This window comes from Balaenoptera physalus, assembly GCF_965194825.1.
Source record: "Balaenoptera physalus genome assembly, chromosome: 3".
Classification (NCBI taxonomy): Eukaryota; Metazoa; Chordata; class Mammalia; order Artiodactyla; family Balaenopteridae; genus Balaenoptera; species Balaenoptera physalus.
Genome location: NC_138890.1, coordinates 94247980 through 94268245, shown reverse-complemented (window position 1 = coordinate 94268245; position 20266 = coordinate 94247980). Strand labels below are relative to the sequence as shown.

The 20266-nt window shown below is 35.1% G+C and overlaps 1 protein-coding gene and 1 long non-coding RNA gene across 10 annotated transcripts in view; one reads left to right on the top strand and one right to left on the bottom strand.

Moving 5' to 3' along the window:
• Window positions 1–20266, top strand: part of PAM (peptidylglycine alpha-amidating monooxygenase) — a 283154-nt gene that overhangs the window by 222110 nt on the left and 40778 nt on the right. For 6 of the 9 annotated variants that reach the window (XM_082458073.1, XM_082458071.1, XM_082458072.1 and 3 more), the window contains 3 exons: window positions 4438–4622; window positions 6035–6100; window positions 18242–18562. In XM_082458073.1, the coding sequence (XP_082314199.1) occupies window positions 4438–4622; window positions 6035–6100; window positions 18242–18562 (572 nt within the window). The remainder of the gene's footprint in view (window positions 1–4437; window positions 4623–6034; window positions 6101–18241; window positions 18563–20266) is intronic. The other 3 variants (XM_082458076.1, XM_082458077.1, XM_082458078.1) reach the window with 1 other exon arrangement.
• Window positions 1–20266, bottom strand: part of LOC309659044 — a 464689-nt gene that overhangs the window by 423411 nt on the left and 21012 nt on the right. The window lies entirely within an intron of this gene.

Below are 20266 nucleotides of genomic sequence, written 5' to 3'. Positions count from 1 at the left end.
AATAATTCTAGTCTTTTTTAAAATGTGCATTTTGCTTTAAAATAATACCCTAAAATGACTATACCAATCTATCTTTTTGTAAATCTCATGTGGACTAAAGAAAATGCCACTTTGTAATTATAAATGAAATAGAAAGAAATTACAGGAAATTAACTTATTGGGTGAGTCCATATTCTGAATATTTAATTTATACTAAGGAAGCAGAAAGTTTTGAATAAACTTAAATATGAATTAAATCCTCGTAATAATGCAAAGCATTCTTATAGCACTTAATATGCTTTTTATTAATAACAATAATGCATCTGTTTTGTAAAGTAAAAGATACCACCTCCATAGGGAACTATAGAATCACAATTGAGAATGTAACCAGTATAAAAAGAAAACTAGTATTTTTATGATGTCTTTTAAATTAAATGATACTCTGTAAATCTCCTCTCTCTCTTCTCTGTTCCCATCTTACCCCCAACCCACATACACAAACATGTACTCCCACTGGCACAGGTTTGAGCCCTGAGCATGAAACTGACTTAAATACAAATCCCACTTACCCAAAGGTCATATGGGGCCAGCAGATGCCCCCTTCAAGCACTGGAAGAAAAATGGGCTTCAAGTTTTTTACCTTCTTGTTCTGCAGCCACCTGGAAACTAGGTTTTACTGGAAAATTGTACCATCAGTGGCCTACTAGGAAGATTTTCACTTGAGTGATTCTTCTACCCAATCCTAGCTTAACTCTGTATTAAGCTAGAAATTTTAGGACTGGAGAAAACTTAGCTTAAGTAGAGCAATCATAGTTAACTATTAAAAAGCCCTTAAAACACTAGGGACAGATTTTTCCATACCAGGGATTCATCTCAAAATATAACCATTAAAAAACAGGTGAATTTAAGACAAATTATGTTAATAAATTTACTTAATGGTAACATTTTAAATCCAGATATATTATGTTTCTTTTTAAATAGTAAATATGAGTAATATATCTTAGGCAAAGTTGCGCTAATGTATATATTGACAATATAGTACTAATTAACCTACCAAGAAGCAATATTTTGTACCTGACTGCATTACATATTTTATATTAAACATGATGCTTCTCTAAATTCATTTCAGATGTTTAGTCAAGTTTAAATAACAAACAAAGAATTTAATTGAGTCAGCCAAATAAGCTAATTAAGTCAGCTAATTTGCCTAAAAGTGTATATGCTAAAATTTTAAATTAAGTCTTGAGAATTGGTAGGTAATATTTACCAGTTTGGTCAATTTGTTGGTCATATTTTTCATTTGGACCAGTTATTTCATATACATATGAGCAGGTCTAATAAATATTCAGAGTTACCAAGCACAACAGTTTAATCAGCATTTAAAGTGTATTATATGCAAATAAAGTTATATGATCAGTAGCCGCTTAATGTACAAGTTTTAAAGCACCATGAAACCTCTTAAGAAATAATTCAAAGCTTTGTAAAATAACTTCTTTAAAGTTTTCATATTTCTTTCCAGAATTAGTCTTTTACTGTCATTGGTTATTTTCAAGTCTAGCATCTGTTCATATTTCTTTCCAAAATTAGTCTTTTACTGTCATTGGTTATTTTCAAGTCTAGCATCTGTTGAGTGTAAGGGGCAGGGGCTAGGGATGAGGGAATCACCAGAGTGCAGTATCACTGTCTGAAACATCGTCATGGTGTTCCATAATATTTGGGTTTTTATAAATGATACATTTCAGAATATTTGATACTTTCTTAAATGTCTATTACATATCTTTATAATATGAAATGATATATTTTTATAAAAACCCTGATAGATGATAGATAGATAGATAGATAAAAGAAAGATAGATAAACAGATAGACCTCAATATTTTTCAGAAATGCTGTAAATTGAGTTTGTAATATTGACCTGACTCAGCAGTATGATGTATTAGGGGTAACAGGTTATGCTGTAATACATTATAAACATCTGTTAAGATAGATTATTCCTTCTTCCTCATTCAACATATATTTATTGAGCATGTACTATTTTCAGGCTCACCAGACTTCGTCAGATTTAAAGCTAGCCTATATAAAAGAAGTAGTTCTCACTTAAGCACCTTATTATGCATGAAGAGGAAAGAAATGCACCACTGTAATTTGGGGATATAGGTGATGCCAGCCGTCATCATTTAGGGAATCATGTTGGCATTAGGGAGTGTTGAAAGGACCATTCAGCGGAGCCAGCGCAGAAGTCTGAACACAGTGTCCCTCCATACTTTCTCATGTTAACAAGCATTAGATTGACAGAGTTGAATTGCATATGTTGTTCTCTATGGAGAAGAAGGGTAGATGTGTCACAGTTCTCCCTTAGGAACATAGAAAGCAGTTTGGTTTAGAAAGATGAATGTGGAATAAAACAGGCAAACCGCGTTGCTGATACTAACAATGATTTGAATCCTACCATGTTTAGGATATGATAGTTTCTGTGTCAGATAGGAGCTCAGAGTTACTTTGACTACAAGTTCAATTATAGATGGAAAGGAATAAAGTATGACTCTTCTTTTTCTTCAGCTGTTTAATGAAATTTTCTTTGTGATTGCGAAGATTCTTAAATTATTTAATCAGCTCAATATTGTATCATAGAGTAGTCAGTACCTTAAATGGGCTGTATTAGTGAGCTGATTAGGCTGTTTCACAAAATCACATGTGTTTAGAGGTGAACATGGGCATGACATTCCCAAACAGAAAATATAGAAGGATCTATCCATTGGTTAATTGCAAGTTTCATTTATTACCATACAAATTTATTCAGTTTTTTTCCTTTCATTAATTTGGGAATATTTCATTTTGCTTTCCCTCTCTGCACAATGATTCAAGGTTTTCTAAGCCAGGGCCACATCTTAAATTACTTTTCCCTCATTTCACTCTCTTGATCTATACCTTTTTCCTCATTTTGAATGAGGGGAGAGTGGATAATATGGTGGGAGGCTCTGGCTTATTACTTTGGCACCAGCCATTCCTTTTATAGCACATAATTTTCTGACCAACTCCAAAGCTGCTAAAATGTAATTCTTAGCAATGGCATTTTGACACATGAAGATATGTGTAGTGAACAGGTGTTTGCTTGGGATTGCACTTCACTCTTTGCTTTTATTTCATGGGAAAGGCAATTACACTGGCAGGTATCAGAGAGTGAGAAGACAAATTATTTTCAAAAGCATAAACGGAGCTTCCCATAACAGGGGCTCATTCCTGTGGTCTCTCAGGGGCTCTACATATTCAGAGCTTAGAGGAACCACATCCCTGTTTGGAAGAGATTTTTCTTTTTTTTCCTTCCCTTGCTGATGTCATTACTGTTGCTATGGAAAGGAAATAAGTGCCGCATGACATTGCTGGAAAAATCAACACTGATGTATTTCTGTACGGCAAATAATCCATTTCAGAGCTTGTTTTTTTATTAGTAGAGGCTTGCTAAAAATTGTCAGAACTAACACCAAAAAGGAAATGTTCCTTTACCCAAACCACGCTGGTATATAAAAGGTGGTTTATGTGAAGGTGTACCTAAATATTTCCTTCCTAATGATAGTGAAGAGAATGAAATACATAGTAACCCTTGTGAATTGAGGAAGAAGAAAACATGTTCTATAAACTATTAGGCACGATTTATATTATTTGGAACTTTTTCTTGGAAATGACCACCCAACTGTTTTAAAATCTATTTTTAACGTTGAGTTATTCAGTTGTACGGCACTACCCCATTCAGGTCTGAGCCCTTAGAAGACATTAGGCCTGGTTTCATTTTGTATCATTCCTCAGGCATTCTTTTCTTCCCTGCTATAGAAGTCAAGGTGCCAAGTCAGATACCATAGATAACGTTTATGATGTCTTAGTATCAACACATGATTCTTGATTAATCTCACCATGAGGAACAGGCAGTTACCAAAACCAAGATCCCTGACTCTCAGGATTAAATGGAAAAAGCCACTTTTATATAAACTTGTAATTAATATATGATGTTTCTGTTGAACTGTTCTGAATTTTATTGTTATTAAGTAAATATGATTTTCCATGAGAAAAATACTTTACTCAGTCTATGAGTTTTAACAAATAGACGAAGGACTAAAGGATTTAGAAGAGGAAAGAAAGCATCTCATTGCAACTGAAACGCCATTACCGTCAGTAGTATTTGGTGATATCCATGGAGTGACTGCAAAAGAATACTCCATTATTAAGTGGAAATATGCCTTTGACAGTGTGCTTTTGGTGTTGAAAACTGTGATGGGTTTTAATGAAAGCTATAAAATAAATGTACGATAGTTCCACCTTTGAATCCATTGTTGGAAGATTTACCAGTTGCATTTTTCTTGCATTAAGAATGTGTTTTATGTGAATGACTGATTTGTCATGTCTATGGGTTTTTTTGTTTGTTTGGTTGGGGTTTTTTTTGTTTTTTTTTTGTTTTTGCCTGCAGTGGCACATCTAGTGATGAAATGTGCAACTTATACATTATGTATTACATGGAAGCCAAGCATGCAGTTTCTTTCATGACCTGTACACAGAATATCGCTCCGGATTTGTTCAGAACCATACCACCAGAGGCCAACATTCCAATTCCTGTGAAGTCTGATATGGTTATGATGCATGGACATCACAAAGGTAAAATTGGTGTTTAATTTAAATCAATGTATGATTTTGTATTTTATATTTTCTTATGTGTCTCACTTGACTATATGATTAATGTTTAAAATCATCCTCCTTCTGTCAAACAATCGCATGTGTACACATAATCTGATTCCCTCTTTATCCTCTATCTCCCCTCCTGACATTCCCCCATCGAAACAGTTAAAGTGAAAACTCTCAACTAGTGATGAAACAGATTCATTTGAGACCAATTCCATAAATGTAGATCTTTCTTCATTTAATTTGTGTTTCTAGTTTCCTCATTTCATTCTTCCCATAACCAGTAATGAATTATTCAGTTTATGAATTTATACACCATGTTCTAAAGAGTGCTACAGTTTGCCAATGAAAATGGTTATCATCTCCGACCATACCCTAAATTATCTGTTGAATGAGTCTTCAAGCAAAGAACAGTTCTTGATTTATGAGGCATTACTAGCCTTAGTCTTTTTGGTCTCATTCTCTAAATTGTTCTTTAATTTACTGTTCATCTGCAAAATGGTCATATTGATTGTCACTTCTTTAGTTTAAAATTGCAAAACCCACATACATTTTTATTGGAGGAAGTATGCTGAGACTTTACTGAGTATTACAAGTTCAGTCTTAATGCCAGAACTTCTTATTTCTAAAGACGCAGACGTTGAGAATGGACTTGAGGACATGGGGAGGGGGAAGGGGAAGCTGGGACGAAGTGAGAGAGTGGCATGGACATATATACACTACCAAATGTAAAATAGATAGCTAGTGGGAAGCAACTGCATAGCACAGGGAGATTAGCTCGGTGCTTTGTGACCACCTAGAGGGGTAGGATAGGGAGGGTGGGAGGGAGGCGCAAGAGGGAGGGGATATGGAGATATATATATACATATAGCTGATTCACTTTGTTATACAGCAGAAGCTAACACAACACTGTAAAGCAATTATACTCCAATAAAGATGTTTAAAAAAATAAAAAAGAACTTCTTATTTCTTTCTATAGGAAATTTTATAAAAGAAATTAACATGGCAATCAGGTCATTTATAAAAATCATAATATATTTATAAAACGTACCTTAAAATGTTCTGAAAATATCCTAAAATTATTACTAGATTCAACTTTTTAAAAAATACAAGCAGTTTTATTAATGCATCTTTAAAATTCTGTATCATTTATATATTACTGAAAGGGTAGTTGATCCAGTTATTAAGTCAGAGTCTAGTACTTGGTAGTTATGCTAGAGTTTTTTGTGAATTAGAGCATTTCTACCATATCAATTCTTAATACTATTGTTTTTATGAAATACAAGACCCTGAAAATATTTTTATGTTGATAACATATTTCCAATAAACTATTTAAAGTATGTAATATATACTGCAAATTTATACTCAGCTCTTTTGATCCTTTACAGAAACAGTGAATAAAGATAAGACTTCTTTACTACAGCAGCCAAAACGAGAAGAAGTATTAGAACAGGGTATGTATGCTTACTTCTGTAACTAGGCCTATAAAAGTATTCATTATCCAAATAGGCAATCAAATTTTAAAGTTATTGAGGTATTTCAGGTCTTTCTTTATCAGCCTAATACCCTATATATTGCTGATTTTATATAATACATAATTCATGAGAAAATGGTCAACTGTTGCACTTTGGCTCTGAAAATAAAATGCGTTAATGTAATTTAGTCCCATTAGATTTTTCTGTCTTTGTTTTACCTTATTTAATGTTGTAACTTTTATATATAGTGCAAGTAAGTGCAGATATAATCATTAGAAACAATCAGTGAGCTGCTTTTGAAACCTTATGACCTTTAACATTTAAATTCTTGTATGTTTTGTATGGTGTGTTCATAACTATATTTGAGGTTCAAGAAAAAACGAAATTAAGAATTAAACATATCTTGCCTCTCTTTTAAGTCATTCTTCTCTGCCTTCAGTTACGGTAGGCGGGATTATCATTTTAGGCATTTGTAGTTTTGTGTTAAGTTGCCATCTGATGAGTTAGGAAAGCTTCATTCTTCCTCTGTTCTATTTATTTAAAGTGGTAATATTTGATGTTGTAAGTCATATACTGTATGTGCTGGCACTGAAAATTTATTCTCGTGAATCTTGCTTTCTTGCCAGTTAAATTGGAAGATAGTACTTTGTGTTAGGTGTTGAAGTATGTTATCAAGTCGTTTTTGGCCTACATGTAATATATTTAAAAACATTAGTTTAATGTTAATGCAAACATGCTTCTACTGACAACATAAAGTGTATAGGAAATAGGATTTTTCTATTAGCAACTTACAGAAATTTGTGACTCTTTGGGTATTGTAAACCACTATAGGAATTATTCAAAATGTGTTCTGTTAAGTCTAGGTCAAAGATATTACTCTTGCACTAATTGTATTGCAAAATTAAAAACTCAGGCTTTTTAAAGGAAAAAAATGCATTCTGAAAGGAGAATAAGGTAAACTGTAATATAAAAGTTTTGAAATTATATACAGTATGTTCCATAACATCTCATTCTAACAAAGTGGCTTAAAAATAAACATAGCTCGAAGTTGTTTCTATGTTTGTATTAAGTCAAAAAAAGGGAGATGATTTTATAGTGAATAATTTATGCTAAGTGGTTCCTACTAAGCTATTGAGTATGACTTAAAATAGCTAAATTTATCAATCCTGTGTATATAATTTGTAAGGAAGTCAATAATTGTAGCCTAAATATAGTAGTTTTAAGTGTTTACTGTAACTGTCCAGAAATTTAATCAGACTTAAAATGAATTATTTTGACATTGCACACACTGTTTGAACTGTATGTCTTTGAAATAATTGGAGTCATCTTAGAACACATTTCCAAATACCAACATATGTGGTACAGTGTGGAATGAGATCACCATTTAGTAGGTGCAGGTTGTAAAATGTCTCTATGGAAACTGAGGCTGGACTTTTTTCCTTTTGAAGTTATTTGAGTTGATCAAGAAAGACATTGAAACCCCTGAAAGATTAGAAACCTGGAGGTTTTATTAGCAGAGGAACCTTAAATATTAGATTTAATCTGTTCTTTTCAAACCATAGGATTTTAGGAGGTGTCATGTATGCCTAAAAACCAAATCCTTTAATACACTTTCATATATTGCCACTCATTTACCCTTTTATGTTTGATAGCATATACATATAGTATTAAGAAGCTTAAATATACCCTTATATATTTATTGATATATTGGGCTATATACCCAGTATAGTCTTAATGGTTTCAGAGAAAAATTCTATGGATACATAAATTATTTTCCTGTAGTCACCATTTTATTCTACTTATGAATAAAAATGCTGTAAAGTGATTTAACTTGGGAAGAAAAAACCAGTAGTCTGACTCAATTTTCATACTGCAGAAAATAGGCTGTGGCATTCATATGTTGAAATGTGTAGGTCCATCAGAATGTCACCTCCTAGATTATGTGAAGACAAATACCTCACCAAAAGCTATTTCAATGGCCATTGTAGCCTCTCTATTATTCTATTAGTCTTTGGGGATCACCAGCCTGGAATTTAAAGAGAAATATAGAAATATTCCAAATGCATATTTGTACACATAGTTTATTTGATTTGCTAGTTAGATCAATCTATCTCCTTGCAATACACAGGGCAAATCTACTCATTACTGAGAGAGTATCCCATTCTTCTGAGAGATGTTTGTTTGCACAAAGTGTCTATTTGTATTCATTCCCTGGGGTGTTAAATTGACCAAGTAGATGATAGGAGGGCTCTAATTATTCAAATAAATTACATCACGTAGGCTGATTTTTAAAGAAATCCCTCAGACTTTACCCTTTGCCTTATTTTGGTGTTCTGGCAAAAACAAGTTACGTTCAAATACTCCTCCTGGTTGTATTGATTCTTTCAATATTTTAACTCTCCGATACATAAAAGCCCTGAATTATTTCAGTTGTGCTAGCTATAAACTAACAGACAGCATCTATTTTGGTCACACAGGATATAAAACTCCCATTGGAAATAGAACAGTTGAGAGGCAGGAAAGAAAAGAGCCAAAACATAAGAGGACATGTACCCAAAGGCAAGCTCTGTACCCATCAGTGACTAAATAATAGAGAAAGTTCTACCTGGATAATACAAACAATATTTTTTTTTTTTGCTTCCTGTCTTAATACATTGGCAAAGCAGACAGGAAGATAAAGGTCATGATATGTCATAAATGCTGTGTTGGAAAGAAAGGATGACCTTTACTGAGGTAGTAAAAAAAAGAGAGAGAGAGAGAGAGAGAGAAAGACTCACATGCCATAGGCTGAAAAAAAAGAAATGTAGCAGTGCCACAAATGGGCAGGAAGTAGTAGGTACCTCCAACATGGAGAGAAAAAAAAAAAACCAAAGCAAACTAATAATCTATTTAACACAGGTTTATCTAATACTCTATTTCTGCAGGAGAAATATAAATGTTTTATATCCTTTGAAATTCTTATCACTAAAATTGCTAGCTATTAATTTTCACCAGAATATTAACCTTGACCAGAAGTTAACTAGTTTGAAAGAGACATCTGAGTTGTGTGAATCCATGTAGAATTGCCCATCCTGTGCTTACTCACAAGCACACTAACCTGCTGCAGCATCCTTGTCTGCCTTTGCTGCCTCTTGAACAAAATTTGGCCGAAGGCAAATGTATCTCAGACTCTATCTCAAAAAGTATAATTACGGAGACACCAGAGGAACCTCATTATATAGACATCTTTACCTATCAGGTTGTCCTGGATCATGCAACAGTGGAAAACATTTTTTTTTAATAAATTTATTTATTTTATTTATTTATTTTTGGCTGCATTGGGTCTTTGTTGCTGCGCGCGGGCTTTCTCTAGTTGCGGCGAAGGGGGGCTACTCTTCATTGCTGTGCGCGGGCTTCTCATTGCAGTGGCTTCTCTTGTTGCAGAGCATGGACTCTAGGTGCATGGGCTTCAGTAGCTGTGGCTCACGGGCTCAGTAGTTGTGGCTTGTGGGTTCTAGAGCGCAGGCTCTGTAGTTGTGGCTTGCAGGCTCTAGAGTGCAGGCTCAGTAGTTGTGGCGCACAGGCTTAGTTGCTCCACAATATGTGGGATCTTCCCAGACCAGGCCTCGAACCCATGTCCCCTGCATTGGCAGGCGGATTCTTAACCACTGTGCCACCAGGGAAGCCCAACAGTGGAAAACATTTTAATGAGGCTTTAATTGAATCTGCAGAGATTTTTAAAAAATAATGCTTATTAGAATTTTTTAATCATATTCATTATAGAATATATGGAAGTTATAGAAAAGTATGAAGAAGTAAACAAAAATCATCCATAATCCCCAGAAATATGGGTGTATATGTACACCCTGTGTGAAATATATATTTTACATATATAAGTATATTATTTTTAAAATATTTAGGTCATAATGTATGCACATTTTTATATCTTCTTTTTAAAATACCATATCTTGAATATTTCCTCCAACTATAAAAATTATTGGCATTCAGGATTTTTAATGACTGCATAATATGTGTATATTCCTGCCCATAGTGCTTTGAAAATAGCCTATTTGTCTACAGGTGAGCTTAGGTGAATGAGTTGATTATGCCTGCTTCTATGCAGAAAAACACTAATGGCTATTCAAAACAAACGGAAATGTCACCAAGCTTTGAAAACGTTGTAAGTGAAGAATTCCCTGTGTATGTAATAAGTACAATAAGCTAAACAATAAAACCCAACTAGACAGTGATTCTGGGTGGAGGAAATGAATCCTAGGAGACTATACAGAATGAGAAAGATGTTGAGATTTTTCAGATTTTTCACACACAAATGTATCCTTTACTTATATGTTCTGGTTGGCACTTTTAGGAAACTAAGGCATGTTTTTTTTCCTCTTTATTTCTTATGCATTATGATTTTTTATATATGTTCACTATACTAAAGGTACAACCTGAACATTCTATCAACATTGTTCAGGCAAGGAATGTGGGCTGAAACTAAAAGGCATGCCAGCTTCAAGCACGAATCTATACAACTACATTTAGGAGTTCTGAATTTGGGTGTTTCTCTCCTTTAAAATTCAAAGTATAGATCTACTGTTGAAACTTATGTCAGTTGTATTGGGAAGATTTTATGTCTTAAAAAAACTCAAGGCAGGGACTTCCCTGGTGGCCAGTGGTTGGGAATCTGCCTGCCAGAGCAGGGGACATGGGTTTGAGCCCTGGTCCTGGAGGATCCCACATGCCGCGGAGCACCTAAGCCCGTGCGCCACAACTACTGAGCCTGCGCTCTAGAGCCTGCGAGCCACAACTGCTGAAGCCCACATGCCTGGAGCCGGTGCTCCACAACGGGAGAGGCCACTGCAGTGAGAGGCCAGCACACCACGGCAAAGGGTAGCCCCCGCTTGCCGCAGCTGGAAAGGGCCCGCGCGCAGCAACGAGGACCCAATGCAGCCAAAAATTAATTAATTAATTAATTAATTAAAATTAAAAAAAACCTCAAGGCAGAATTGAAAGTCAAATCTGCAATACCAGTATGTCCTTGTTATTGTATGTTATTCTCTGGACAGCATTTCTTTTGCTGCAGATAGGACCTTTAGCATGTTTTATTCAGTTTGCTCCAAACTCTTCTCATTGTAGTCTTCATGCCCTCATATAATCAATCTTTATACTCAAAGGTCAGCATGAGCTACTATATCCCAAAGCAGGAGGAATATGACAAAAATACAATTTGTAGAGGGAAAACACTCCATGGCCCCAGATAGTTAAAGGTCTTCAGACACCTTCTGTGAAACAGAATAATTTCACAATGGTTTTATGCTAACAAAAATGAATTACCATTGGCATGTTTTACCAAATAAGCAGAATCAAGGGAACAAGGTTGCAACTTAACAGGACAGTAGTCTGCTGTAAAAGCTTATTAAAGTAACAGTTGATAAACCATTTATGAGAAGAACAAAACACAGGCTGGGCTTAGTAGTTAAAATTTATATTCCTTTGTTGTTCAAAATAGGACACTCCCTTCATCCCCTAATAAAGTCCAAATGATTTTAGTAGCATCTTCTTAGCTTATTCCAAGCATTCTCAATACCACTTTGCTGTTTTAAAGAAGATACAAGTCTTGTTTATATTTCCGTTCAGTTTGTTATGATTTATGAGCAGCTCACAAGTCTTTATTTATTGAACTCATCTATCAAACACAACTCTAAATACCCCGCCAAGGCTCTGGGAAGCTGAGTGGATGCTCTTTTGAATTGGTTTCCTAATAACAGAATAGGCAGATATGAATGATCATTTATCGCATGGTTGGCCTTTCTGATATAGATCAGCGGGTATGGCAGTTGCAAAAGTCATCATCTCCTAACTTCTCCTTTTTCACATTTGTCTCATTTTCTTAAAAAAAGGAAAAGAGTTAAAAGGCCCATTTCTGATTGTTTCCCAATCAGATGAGTCCTATAGGAGGAAAAAGTAATAAAGTATGATCCTTGAGCTGGTCATCATGATCATGTGTTTTATTTATCTAAGGCTAGTAGGATAAATGTTGCGGGTTAGTAATAAGTAAACAGTCAGTAAGCCAGATCAACTTTAACCAGAAGGCAAAGTGTCAGCTATGACTGACTCATAAACTAAAATATGAAAATCTATAAAGAAATGCTTATATCTTTTCATTCCTTGTATCCCTCTTATTAATCAGTTGTTGTTGCATTATTGTGATCTCATTAGCTTGGTTACTTGGCATATTTTGTCAGTGGTTAAACTGCTAATGAATATCCTATTTACTCTCCATGTACCATAGAAATCATAGAGCAATAAGCAGTAACAAAAGCTGTTTGTTTTAGGTAATGAAGTACTAGTGATTTGTGTGGGAAATGGCAGTTTATATTCTGAAAGATTACCAAGAGGCTCTTGATCACTTTAAAAATAAAAATGCCTGCCACAATTAAGATTTTATGCTGTCTAAAAGTAGGGATACTTATTTTTTAATCCAGTAAGCTTAAAGCATTTTATTAAAAGAAAAAAAGCATGGGGCACTTTTTTCAAGGTATGTTTCCATCTTGTTTATTTTGATCTTACCATATTCCTAAAAGTAAACCAGAGAAACTTCCATGCTGGTGGGAGGGAATAGTGAGTGATCCCAACTAAATAGAAAAATGTCCATTGAGCCATGAAATAGTTAACACAAGCACACAGCTAACAAACTTGGAGTTTAGTTGGTAGTGTTTTAGACTCTCTTGTGTTAGGCTGTGTTCCTTTTCCTGACACATTAGCTGCTACTTCACTAATGTTTCCCAAATACCAAACCCACTCAGCCAAATAACTTAAAGACTTAGAGCATTTCTGCATTTCTTAAGATAAGAATCAAAGTTTGAAGTGAGGAAAAGAAAGAAATGGAACTCACTGCAGCCTAAAATCATCAAGGAAAAATTTTTGTCTTTACTAATGCAGAAGCCATTTATAACATAGTATTCATTCCAGAATCATTTATTGAGTATCTGCTATAATAGGAACAGTACTAATCACTGGAAATATGACAATATATAAGAAATGAGAGGGGGTTATTTTTATATAAAATCACATTTATACCTTGCCATTTGTCCCTTCTCAGATAATTTTAATGTACGAAAAAAGTTTTTTTAGATCATTTTAGAGAATTTTATCATACATGTAAGGTATGTTGCCAGTGGTAAGTGAAAACTATTAAAGAGAATAGACAATAGAAAACTTTTCTACTTTTTCAAGCCAAAAAGAAACCAGTCATTATTCTTTAGGCCAGCTTTGTGCAAATTACTATTGTATATGTAGGTATTGACTAATTTATTAGAGTCTTATAAGTTATAATAAAAAGAAGACAAGCCAGGATAGGACAAAAAAAAGAAACTTTTTCGGTTAAATCATAAACCTGGCACCTGAGCTCAGTAGACTGTTACTTTAAAAAGAAAAAAAAAAATTTAATATAGTAAGATTGACAGGTCTGAGGTGAATTCACAGGAAAGAGATACGGCCAGTACAGAAAAGATAAGGGAACCTGGATCCAGTATAGTGATACTTAGAAGGTGGATCCCTCGGTCAGGCTGTCTCCTTCAAATCGAAGTTCAGCATGCTACCGGCTGTGCACCTTAGTACTGTGCCATTAGATTCCTCATCTAAAATGAGGACAGTAAGTATTTCACAGAGGTTAAATGTGTTCTGTCGTATAAAGCACTCAGTAAAGTGACTTGGTCATGCTGAGCTCTCAAAAAGTATTAGCTGCTATTACTATTACTGTCATTTGTAGTTTATAAAGTACTTCTTTATATGTTATCTCTGTTGAGAATAAGTAGGGTAATTATACCTCCCAGTTTTTCCAGGATTGTACCAGTTTATGCCTAGTATAAATATTAACAACACCCCTTTCTTTTCTCAAATGTGTCCCAGTTTGGTAATTAAATTATATGGTCTGCTTAGCAGCAGGACCCAGAATAGAATTAGAGAATACTACCCCGAAACACATAGGTTAACTGAACTGAGGAAAAGGGGTCATAACTGGGAAGTATCTAGGGGACGCAGGTTACCCTCAATCACAAGTCAGTTGCACAAAGGTCGAGCAGCTTTAATACCATTCCAGACAGACTTTTCCATCGAAGGCAAGGGTGAGGGTCTGTTCTGAAGAAGAAGGGGTAGTCCTTCAGCATGACAATTATGGGGTGATAAGAATCTCAGGTGAGTACTGGTGGGAGGGAGGGAAAAGGTGATGTTGACAAATCGGCATCGATGAATCAAATGACTTTGTGATTCACTGGTGAGAGAAAAATGAATCTAGTTTTCTGGATTGATTGTCCCAAAACATGGTTTCATCACTGAGAGAGATACTATAAAAAAAATAAAGTATGGGGAGAAGATTAAGAGCCCAGGTTTAGACATGTTGAGTTCAAAATCCCATTGAAATTGACATTCAATCCAAGTGGAAATTTCCAGATGGCAGTTTTATATACCACTAAGTTCTAGGTTCTAGGAAATCTCCAGATTTTGGAGTCACTTGTCTGAATGTAGCAGCTTAAGCTTTGTGAGTGGCTGAGATCACTTAGTAGGAAGAAGACTTAGCCAGGGACAATAAAAGTATGCCAGGGAAAGACCTCAGAAAACAGGAACATTCCATATGTTGGGCAGAATAAGAGGAAGCCAAGATGACAGGTGAAGATCTGGAAAGAACAATATTATAAGGAGAGAGGTTCTGAAGGAACTATAAAGGGGTATATGCCACCAGTAGGTCAGGATGAAGAGTCTATTGGCTTTGGCAGCTAGGAGCTCTTGAGCAACTCATGCAGAAGCCATACAGGAGTGAAGCAGGGAGTGGAAGCAAATGCCTTCGATTTAGGAAGAAAGAGGATATGAGGAAGGATGAAGCAGCACATAATCCCACACTGTCCAGTATGGTAGATACTAACTGCGTGTGGCTATTTAACTTTGAATATAAATGAATTAAAAGTAAGTAAACTTAAAAGTTAAGTTTCTCAGTCTTACTGGCCACATTACAAATACTCAATAGTCCCATGTGTCTAGGAGCTATCATATTGGCAGCACAGGTATAGACTATTTCCATTATCATAGAAAGCTCTTGTAGATGGTGCTGGAACTTGTTAAAGAAAGAGGGAAAATGAAAAAGCTTGAAAGACATGCTTTGTCAGAGGAGGGTCTCTTCTCGCCTCCATGACCACTCAAGATAAGCCCGAAGTGAGTGTGTTTATATCCTGAGTCAAATCTTTGGCAGAGTAATTGTATTAGAAAGGAAAGAAAAAGGAGATGGGAAAGGCTTCAGAAGGCTCAGGGAGGGCTGGCATCCAGAACACTGGGGTAGGGATAGTTCTTTCTCCAAAAATAGACTAATAAAAAAAGAAAAAAGGAGAGAGAGAGAAAGTGCAGAAGTGCAGGTACAACCTTCTTTGGCAAAATCAGGAAGCAAATCACAAAGGCAGCCGTAATGACTTGCTGAGAAAATAGAGGGCTGTAAACTTAAAGGTGGCTTTTTTCCATTATGAAAATCCCAATACTTCAATACGAAACAGAAACTGATTTTTTTTTAATTTTAGGTAAACAATAGATTGAATCAAATGCATGTTGCAACTAGAGTTTCTATCTTTGTCGTTAGTAATTATAATAGCTATAATTTAGTGATATCTACTTTATGAAATACACTGGACTGGGTATTTTACATTAACTATCTTCTTTAAATCCACAAAACAAATTTTAAGGGTAGTTTTCATTATCTATTTTAAAAGGTTAAGTAACTTGCTTAAAGGCACAGAATAGCTATTAAGTGTCAGGGGTTGGATCCGAACACTAGTGTGAAGTGCAGACCAGACATTGGGTAATAACAATACAAGGAAAGAGCAGAGTGCTGTAGGTGCACATAGCAGCCACCCGTAATCTGACTGTCAAGGCAGGCTTCTTGGATGTAAGTGACGCCTAAGTAACATCTGAAGGTTGAGGAACTAGTTGATTACTAGGGAGAGAATGTCCCAGGAAGAAGAAACAATATCTTCTTAGAGTTGACATTCAAGGAAGTAAAAGTCCAAAATGGCTATAATATAAACTGAAAAGAAAAAGAGAATATTGAGAAATGAAACTGGGGTAGAGACCACCCAACTTCCTCTGTTTATGTTCTGTTCCATCCATTGTATTAAAGGTTAGGTAGATTTCCTCAATCAAGATCTTAATATGACTAAGAAAGACGGTTAACGTTTTGGGATTTCATATATTCCATACACCAGAAGAGAAAAAAAAAAAGAAACCTTTCTGGTTTGTGCATAAGAATGTAAGAGATAGCCATCTAGTGGCTCCTGCGTGTAATCTCTAGAAGTGAGATGCTGCTCTGAAGCTATGTTCTCACAAGGCCGGTGCATTTGTGTGGAGCCAAGCCTCTTACATTGCTAAATTTTTGTTTTCCTAACCCAGTGATCATTGTAAATGATCATTTCAAAGGAACCGAGTACTCTGTATTTGGTATTTTATCACAGCTTTTAGATTTTTACTGACAAACCTGAATAACTATTCATAGTTCAAAGCCTGTGTTCCTCCATCAACATTAGCCTAATGTCATAGATTTAAGTTTTAAAATTGTGTTCTTTTTCTGTTCCTGAAATCATCTTGTTTTTATCGTCTATGTAAAATGTTTCATTGCACAACAGCATATTAAGCTATTTATATTTAGTGTGTGGGGCAGGAGAATTACACAGTAATGGGTTAATTTCTCTTCTGTAAGGCAGAATGCCACTGTGGCCTACCGGAATTGGTTGCATTGTAATTTGCTTTGTTCATTTACTGATATTGGCCCTAATACTTGGTAATTATTTTCTGATTAAAGATCTCACCTAGGATAAGCTGCTTTCATGGGCAAGAATTGAAAACCTACTTTGAATCATTAAACCAAGATTATTTATAAACATGACAGGATCTCAGCATCATTTTGGAAAGACTTCATATCCCCTTGCACCAATATTTTAATAACATATTCTTTAGTGGAATGTATCCTGGCTAAACCAGTTATTATTTTTATTTCCTAATGGTCATAAAAAAGATTTTATAAATGTTATCTGATCGTGCTATAAATGTAATTAAAACTTAAGCAAAAGGACTCCACAATCATAAGTTTCATTAGCAGCACTTAGTATAGAGTGCAAAAAGGAAGAACTGTGGGTTTCCTTTGGGTTTGGGTTAGAAAAGCAGATTTATGATTCCATTGAGAATATACATGTTTCCCATTCACACAGTTGATGTGAATGGATTTGAAGCCACAGATGTAACTGATGAGGATTAAAATGCTTCATGAGCCTTCCATAGTCGTATGTTGTATCTGTTGTAATATTTTATAAATAATTTGTTTTCGTGGAATTATATTATCATATCCAAGTTTACTTCTTAGTACAGGAAGACATGAAATACATTTCAGTGATGTATCATTCCAATGATACTAGTTTGTTAAAATCTCTTTTGCTTGAAACTGATTTAAAAATATTCTTTTCTCACAAAATTATTTTTCTGGAATTTATTCATTTCTTATTTAAAATAAACAACTGGAGCTACTTACAGTAACACAGTTAACAAAATAATAAAACTTTGGTTTTCCAGTTGCCAAGTGGATGTTGGATTTTCTGTGTTTTATAGCACCTGCTCAAAAATATACATTTAATTTTTTGTGGATTACATTTTAATAGGCTTTTAGAAGACAACTTCAAAGGGTTTGCCTATGAAGATAGCTGTCTTCTGATGTAGCTGTTGATAATATTTTATTTTAGAAAGCTGACGAACTCTGACTTCCAAATCAATCCAAACTAACCTTGTTGAAAACCATTTATTGAAACATGCCCTGCAGTCACATATGCATTATTTTGTTTCTACTATTATGCTAATAGAGGTTATTTAGTGTTGTTGACTCCTGAGATAACAGAAGGCAATGGGTGGTTTGTAAAATGAAATGTGAAGCATATTATTTTTTCATTGTTCTGGAAAATCATCTTTTTCTCCCCGTGCTTGAACATCTGAGAGCAACCTTCTCTCTCACTTAGTATGAGGAATCAGGAGGTGATATTATTTAAGGCACAAAATTTTGTAAATTTTGCAATCTTATCAACTCTCCACCCCTTATCTCTTCTCTTTTTTTCACAGGTGATTTCTATTCACTACTTTCCAAGCTGCTAGGAGAAAGGGAAGATGTTGTTCATGTGCATAAATATAATCCTACAGAAAAGGCAGAATCAGAGTCAGACCTGGTAGCTGAGATTGCAAATGTAGTCCAAAAGAAGGATCTTGGTCAGTCTGATGCCAGAGAGAGTGCAGAACATGAGAGGGACAATGCTGTTCTTGTCAGAGACAGAATTCACAAATTCCACAGACTAGCATCTACTTTGAGGCCACCGGAGAGCAGAGTTTTGTCATTACAGCAGCCGCTACCCGGTGAAGGCACCTGGGAACCAGAACACACAGGAGGTGCGTTTAGGGCTTCTTTTAAAGAATAAAATGTGAAACGCTACAATCCACATAAGCAAAATCTGAAGGGAATAAAAATTAATGGGTGAGAAAGCTCACCAATGAAAAGGACTTATCATTAGAAAAAACATGACTCATATTTGGGTTGTCAGATATCACCTTTGTTTGAGTTTTCCTTTTTGTTTTGGTCCAGTACTATCAATATGTAAATTCAGTTTCTGTTCAGTTGATGAGCCAGAATTACTAAGACCCAAAATCTTTGTATCATATTGGGGTGGGTGGCGTATGAAATTCAGGGTAACAGATTCTTACCAAATCAACATTCTCCATTTAGCTCAATGGGAATAAACTGAAAATTCAAACCTGATATGTAAAGTCCTGGTGTATGAAATGGTTATACACTACCTTCCTTTAAGGTAATTAAATTCCTCTCAGAGGAATCTTAACACCTCCAACATTCTCATCCAATTGACTTGTAAAATGTAACCATTTTTATGACTTTGATTTCTTAAGTTCCATTATCAATTACTATCTTAATTGGAAAGTTGAGTAGTTATATCTGAAGGGACCTCCAGCAAGTCAGTAACTATCAGATTTATCTTTACTTCTAACCAGGATTGGCTTCTGTAATTAGAGGACAATACCTTATTCCCTTCAGGTTTCTGTACCAGCAAGCTATGGATGCCTCATCTTTGTCTTTAATTGTGTTGTGGCTTCTGTGATATTGATTGTGTTTCATGTTACTTGCTAATGTGGAAAGCCAGATAATACAGCATGTGGAGATAATCCCTAAAAAAGTAACGGATATGCATGCATGGCAGCTGTCCATGCGTGGGCTGGAATGGCACAGGCTGCCAGCTTGATGTTTTCAAATACAGCTTTGCAGGAAGCCATAAATTATTCAACACCCAACTGATTTTTATTTATAATTGAAAAAAATTAGGATGCAGTGCCTTTTGCTCACACAGGAGTTTCAAGCATTGTCCATTAGGACTGGCCTAATAGTCTCTATGAGATGTTAAATGGAACCCAGATTTTTACCTCTTCATATTTAAACAGGGTCAGCCCTGCTCTAACTCCTTCTAAATTTACCTAATAAAACTGTGTTTCTCAAGAGGTGGTCCCTGGACCCTCTTGCATCAGAATCACCTAGGGTAATTATGAAAAATCTAGACTCCTGAATCCTACTAAGAGCAACTGAATTGACATCTCTGAGTATGGTGTCTAGAAATCTGCAGTTTATCATGCCCCTATCCATTTCATAGAAAGACTGGAGTGTCTGTCTGAACGTCTATATTAAGGACAGTAAATTGTAACCCGAACAACACATAAATATAAAAGGGAAAAGGGCCTCTTTGGTGAGAATACAATTCTATTCAAGCATGAAATGTTAGAGTTGCATCATGCTTTATTCCATGACTTGTCTTTTTTTTTTATTGAAGTATTTATTTTTTATTGAAGTAACATTGGTTTGTAACATTATGTATGTTTCACGTGTACAATATTATATTTTTATTTCTGTATACCCTACAGTGTGCTCACCACCAAAAATTTAGTTTCTATGTTATCTATGACTTGCCTTTGTTACTCTATGATTTGAAATAATATCATGGTCATTTATAGGCATCATAAATGTCAATGTAAAAATCACAGTTTGACTTAAGGAATTGTATTCCTAAAACCTACTTAGTTTTTCTAAGAAAG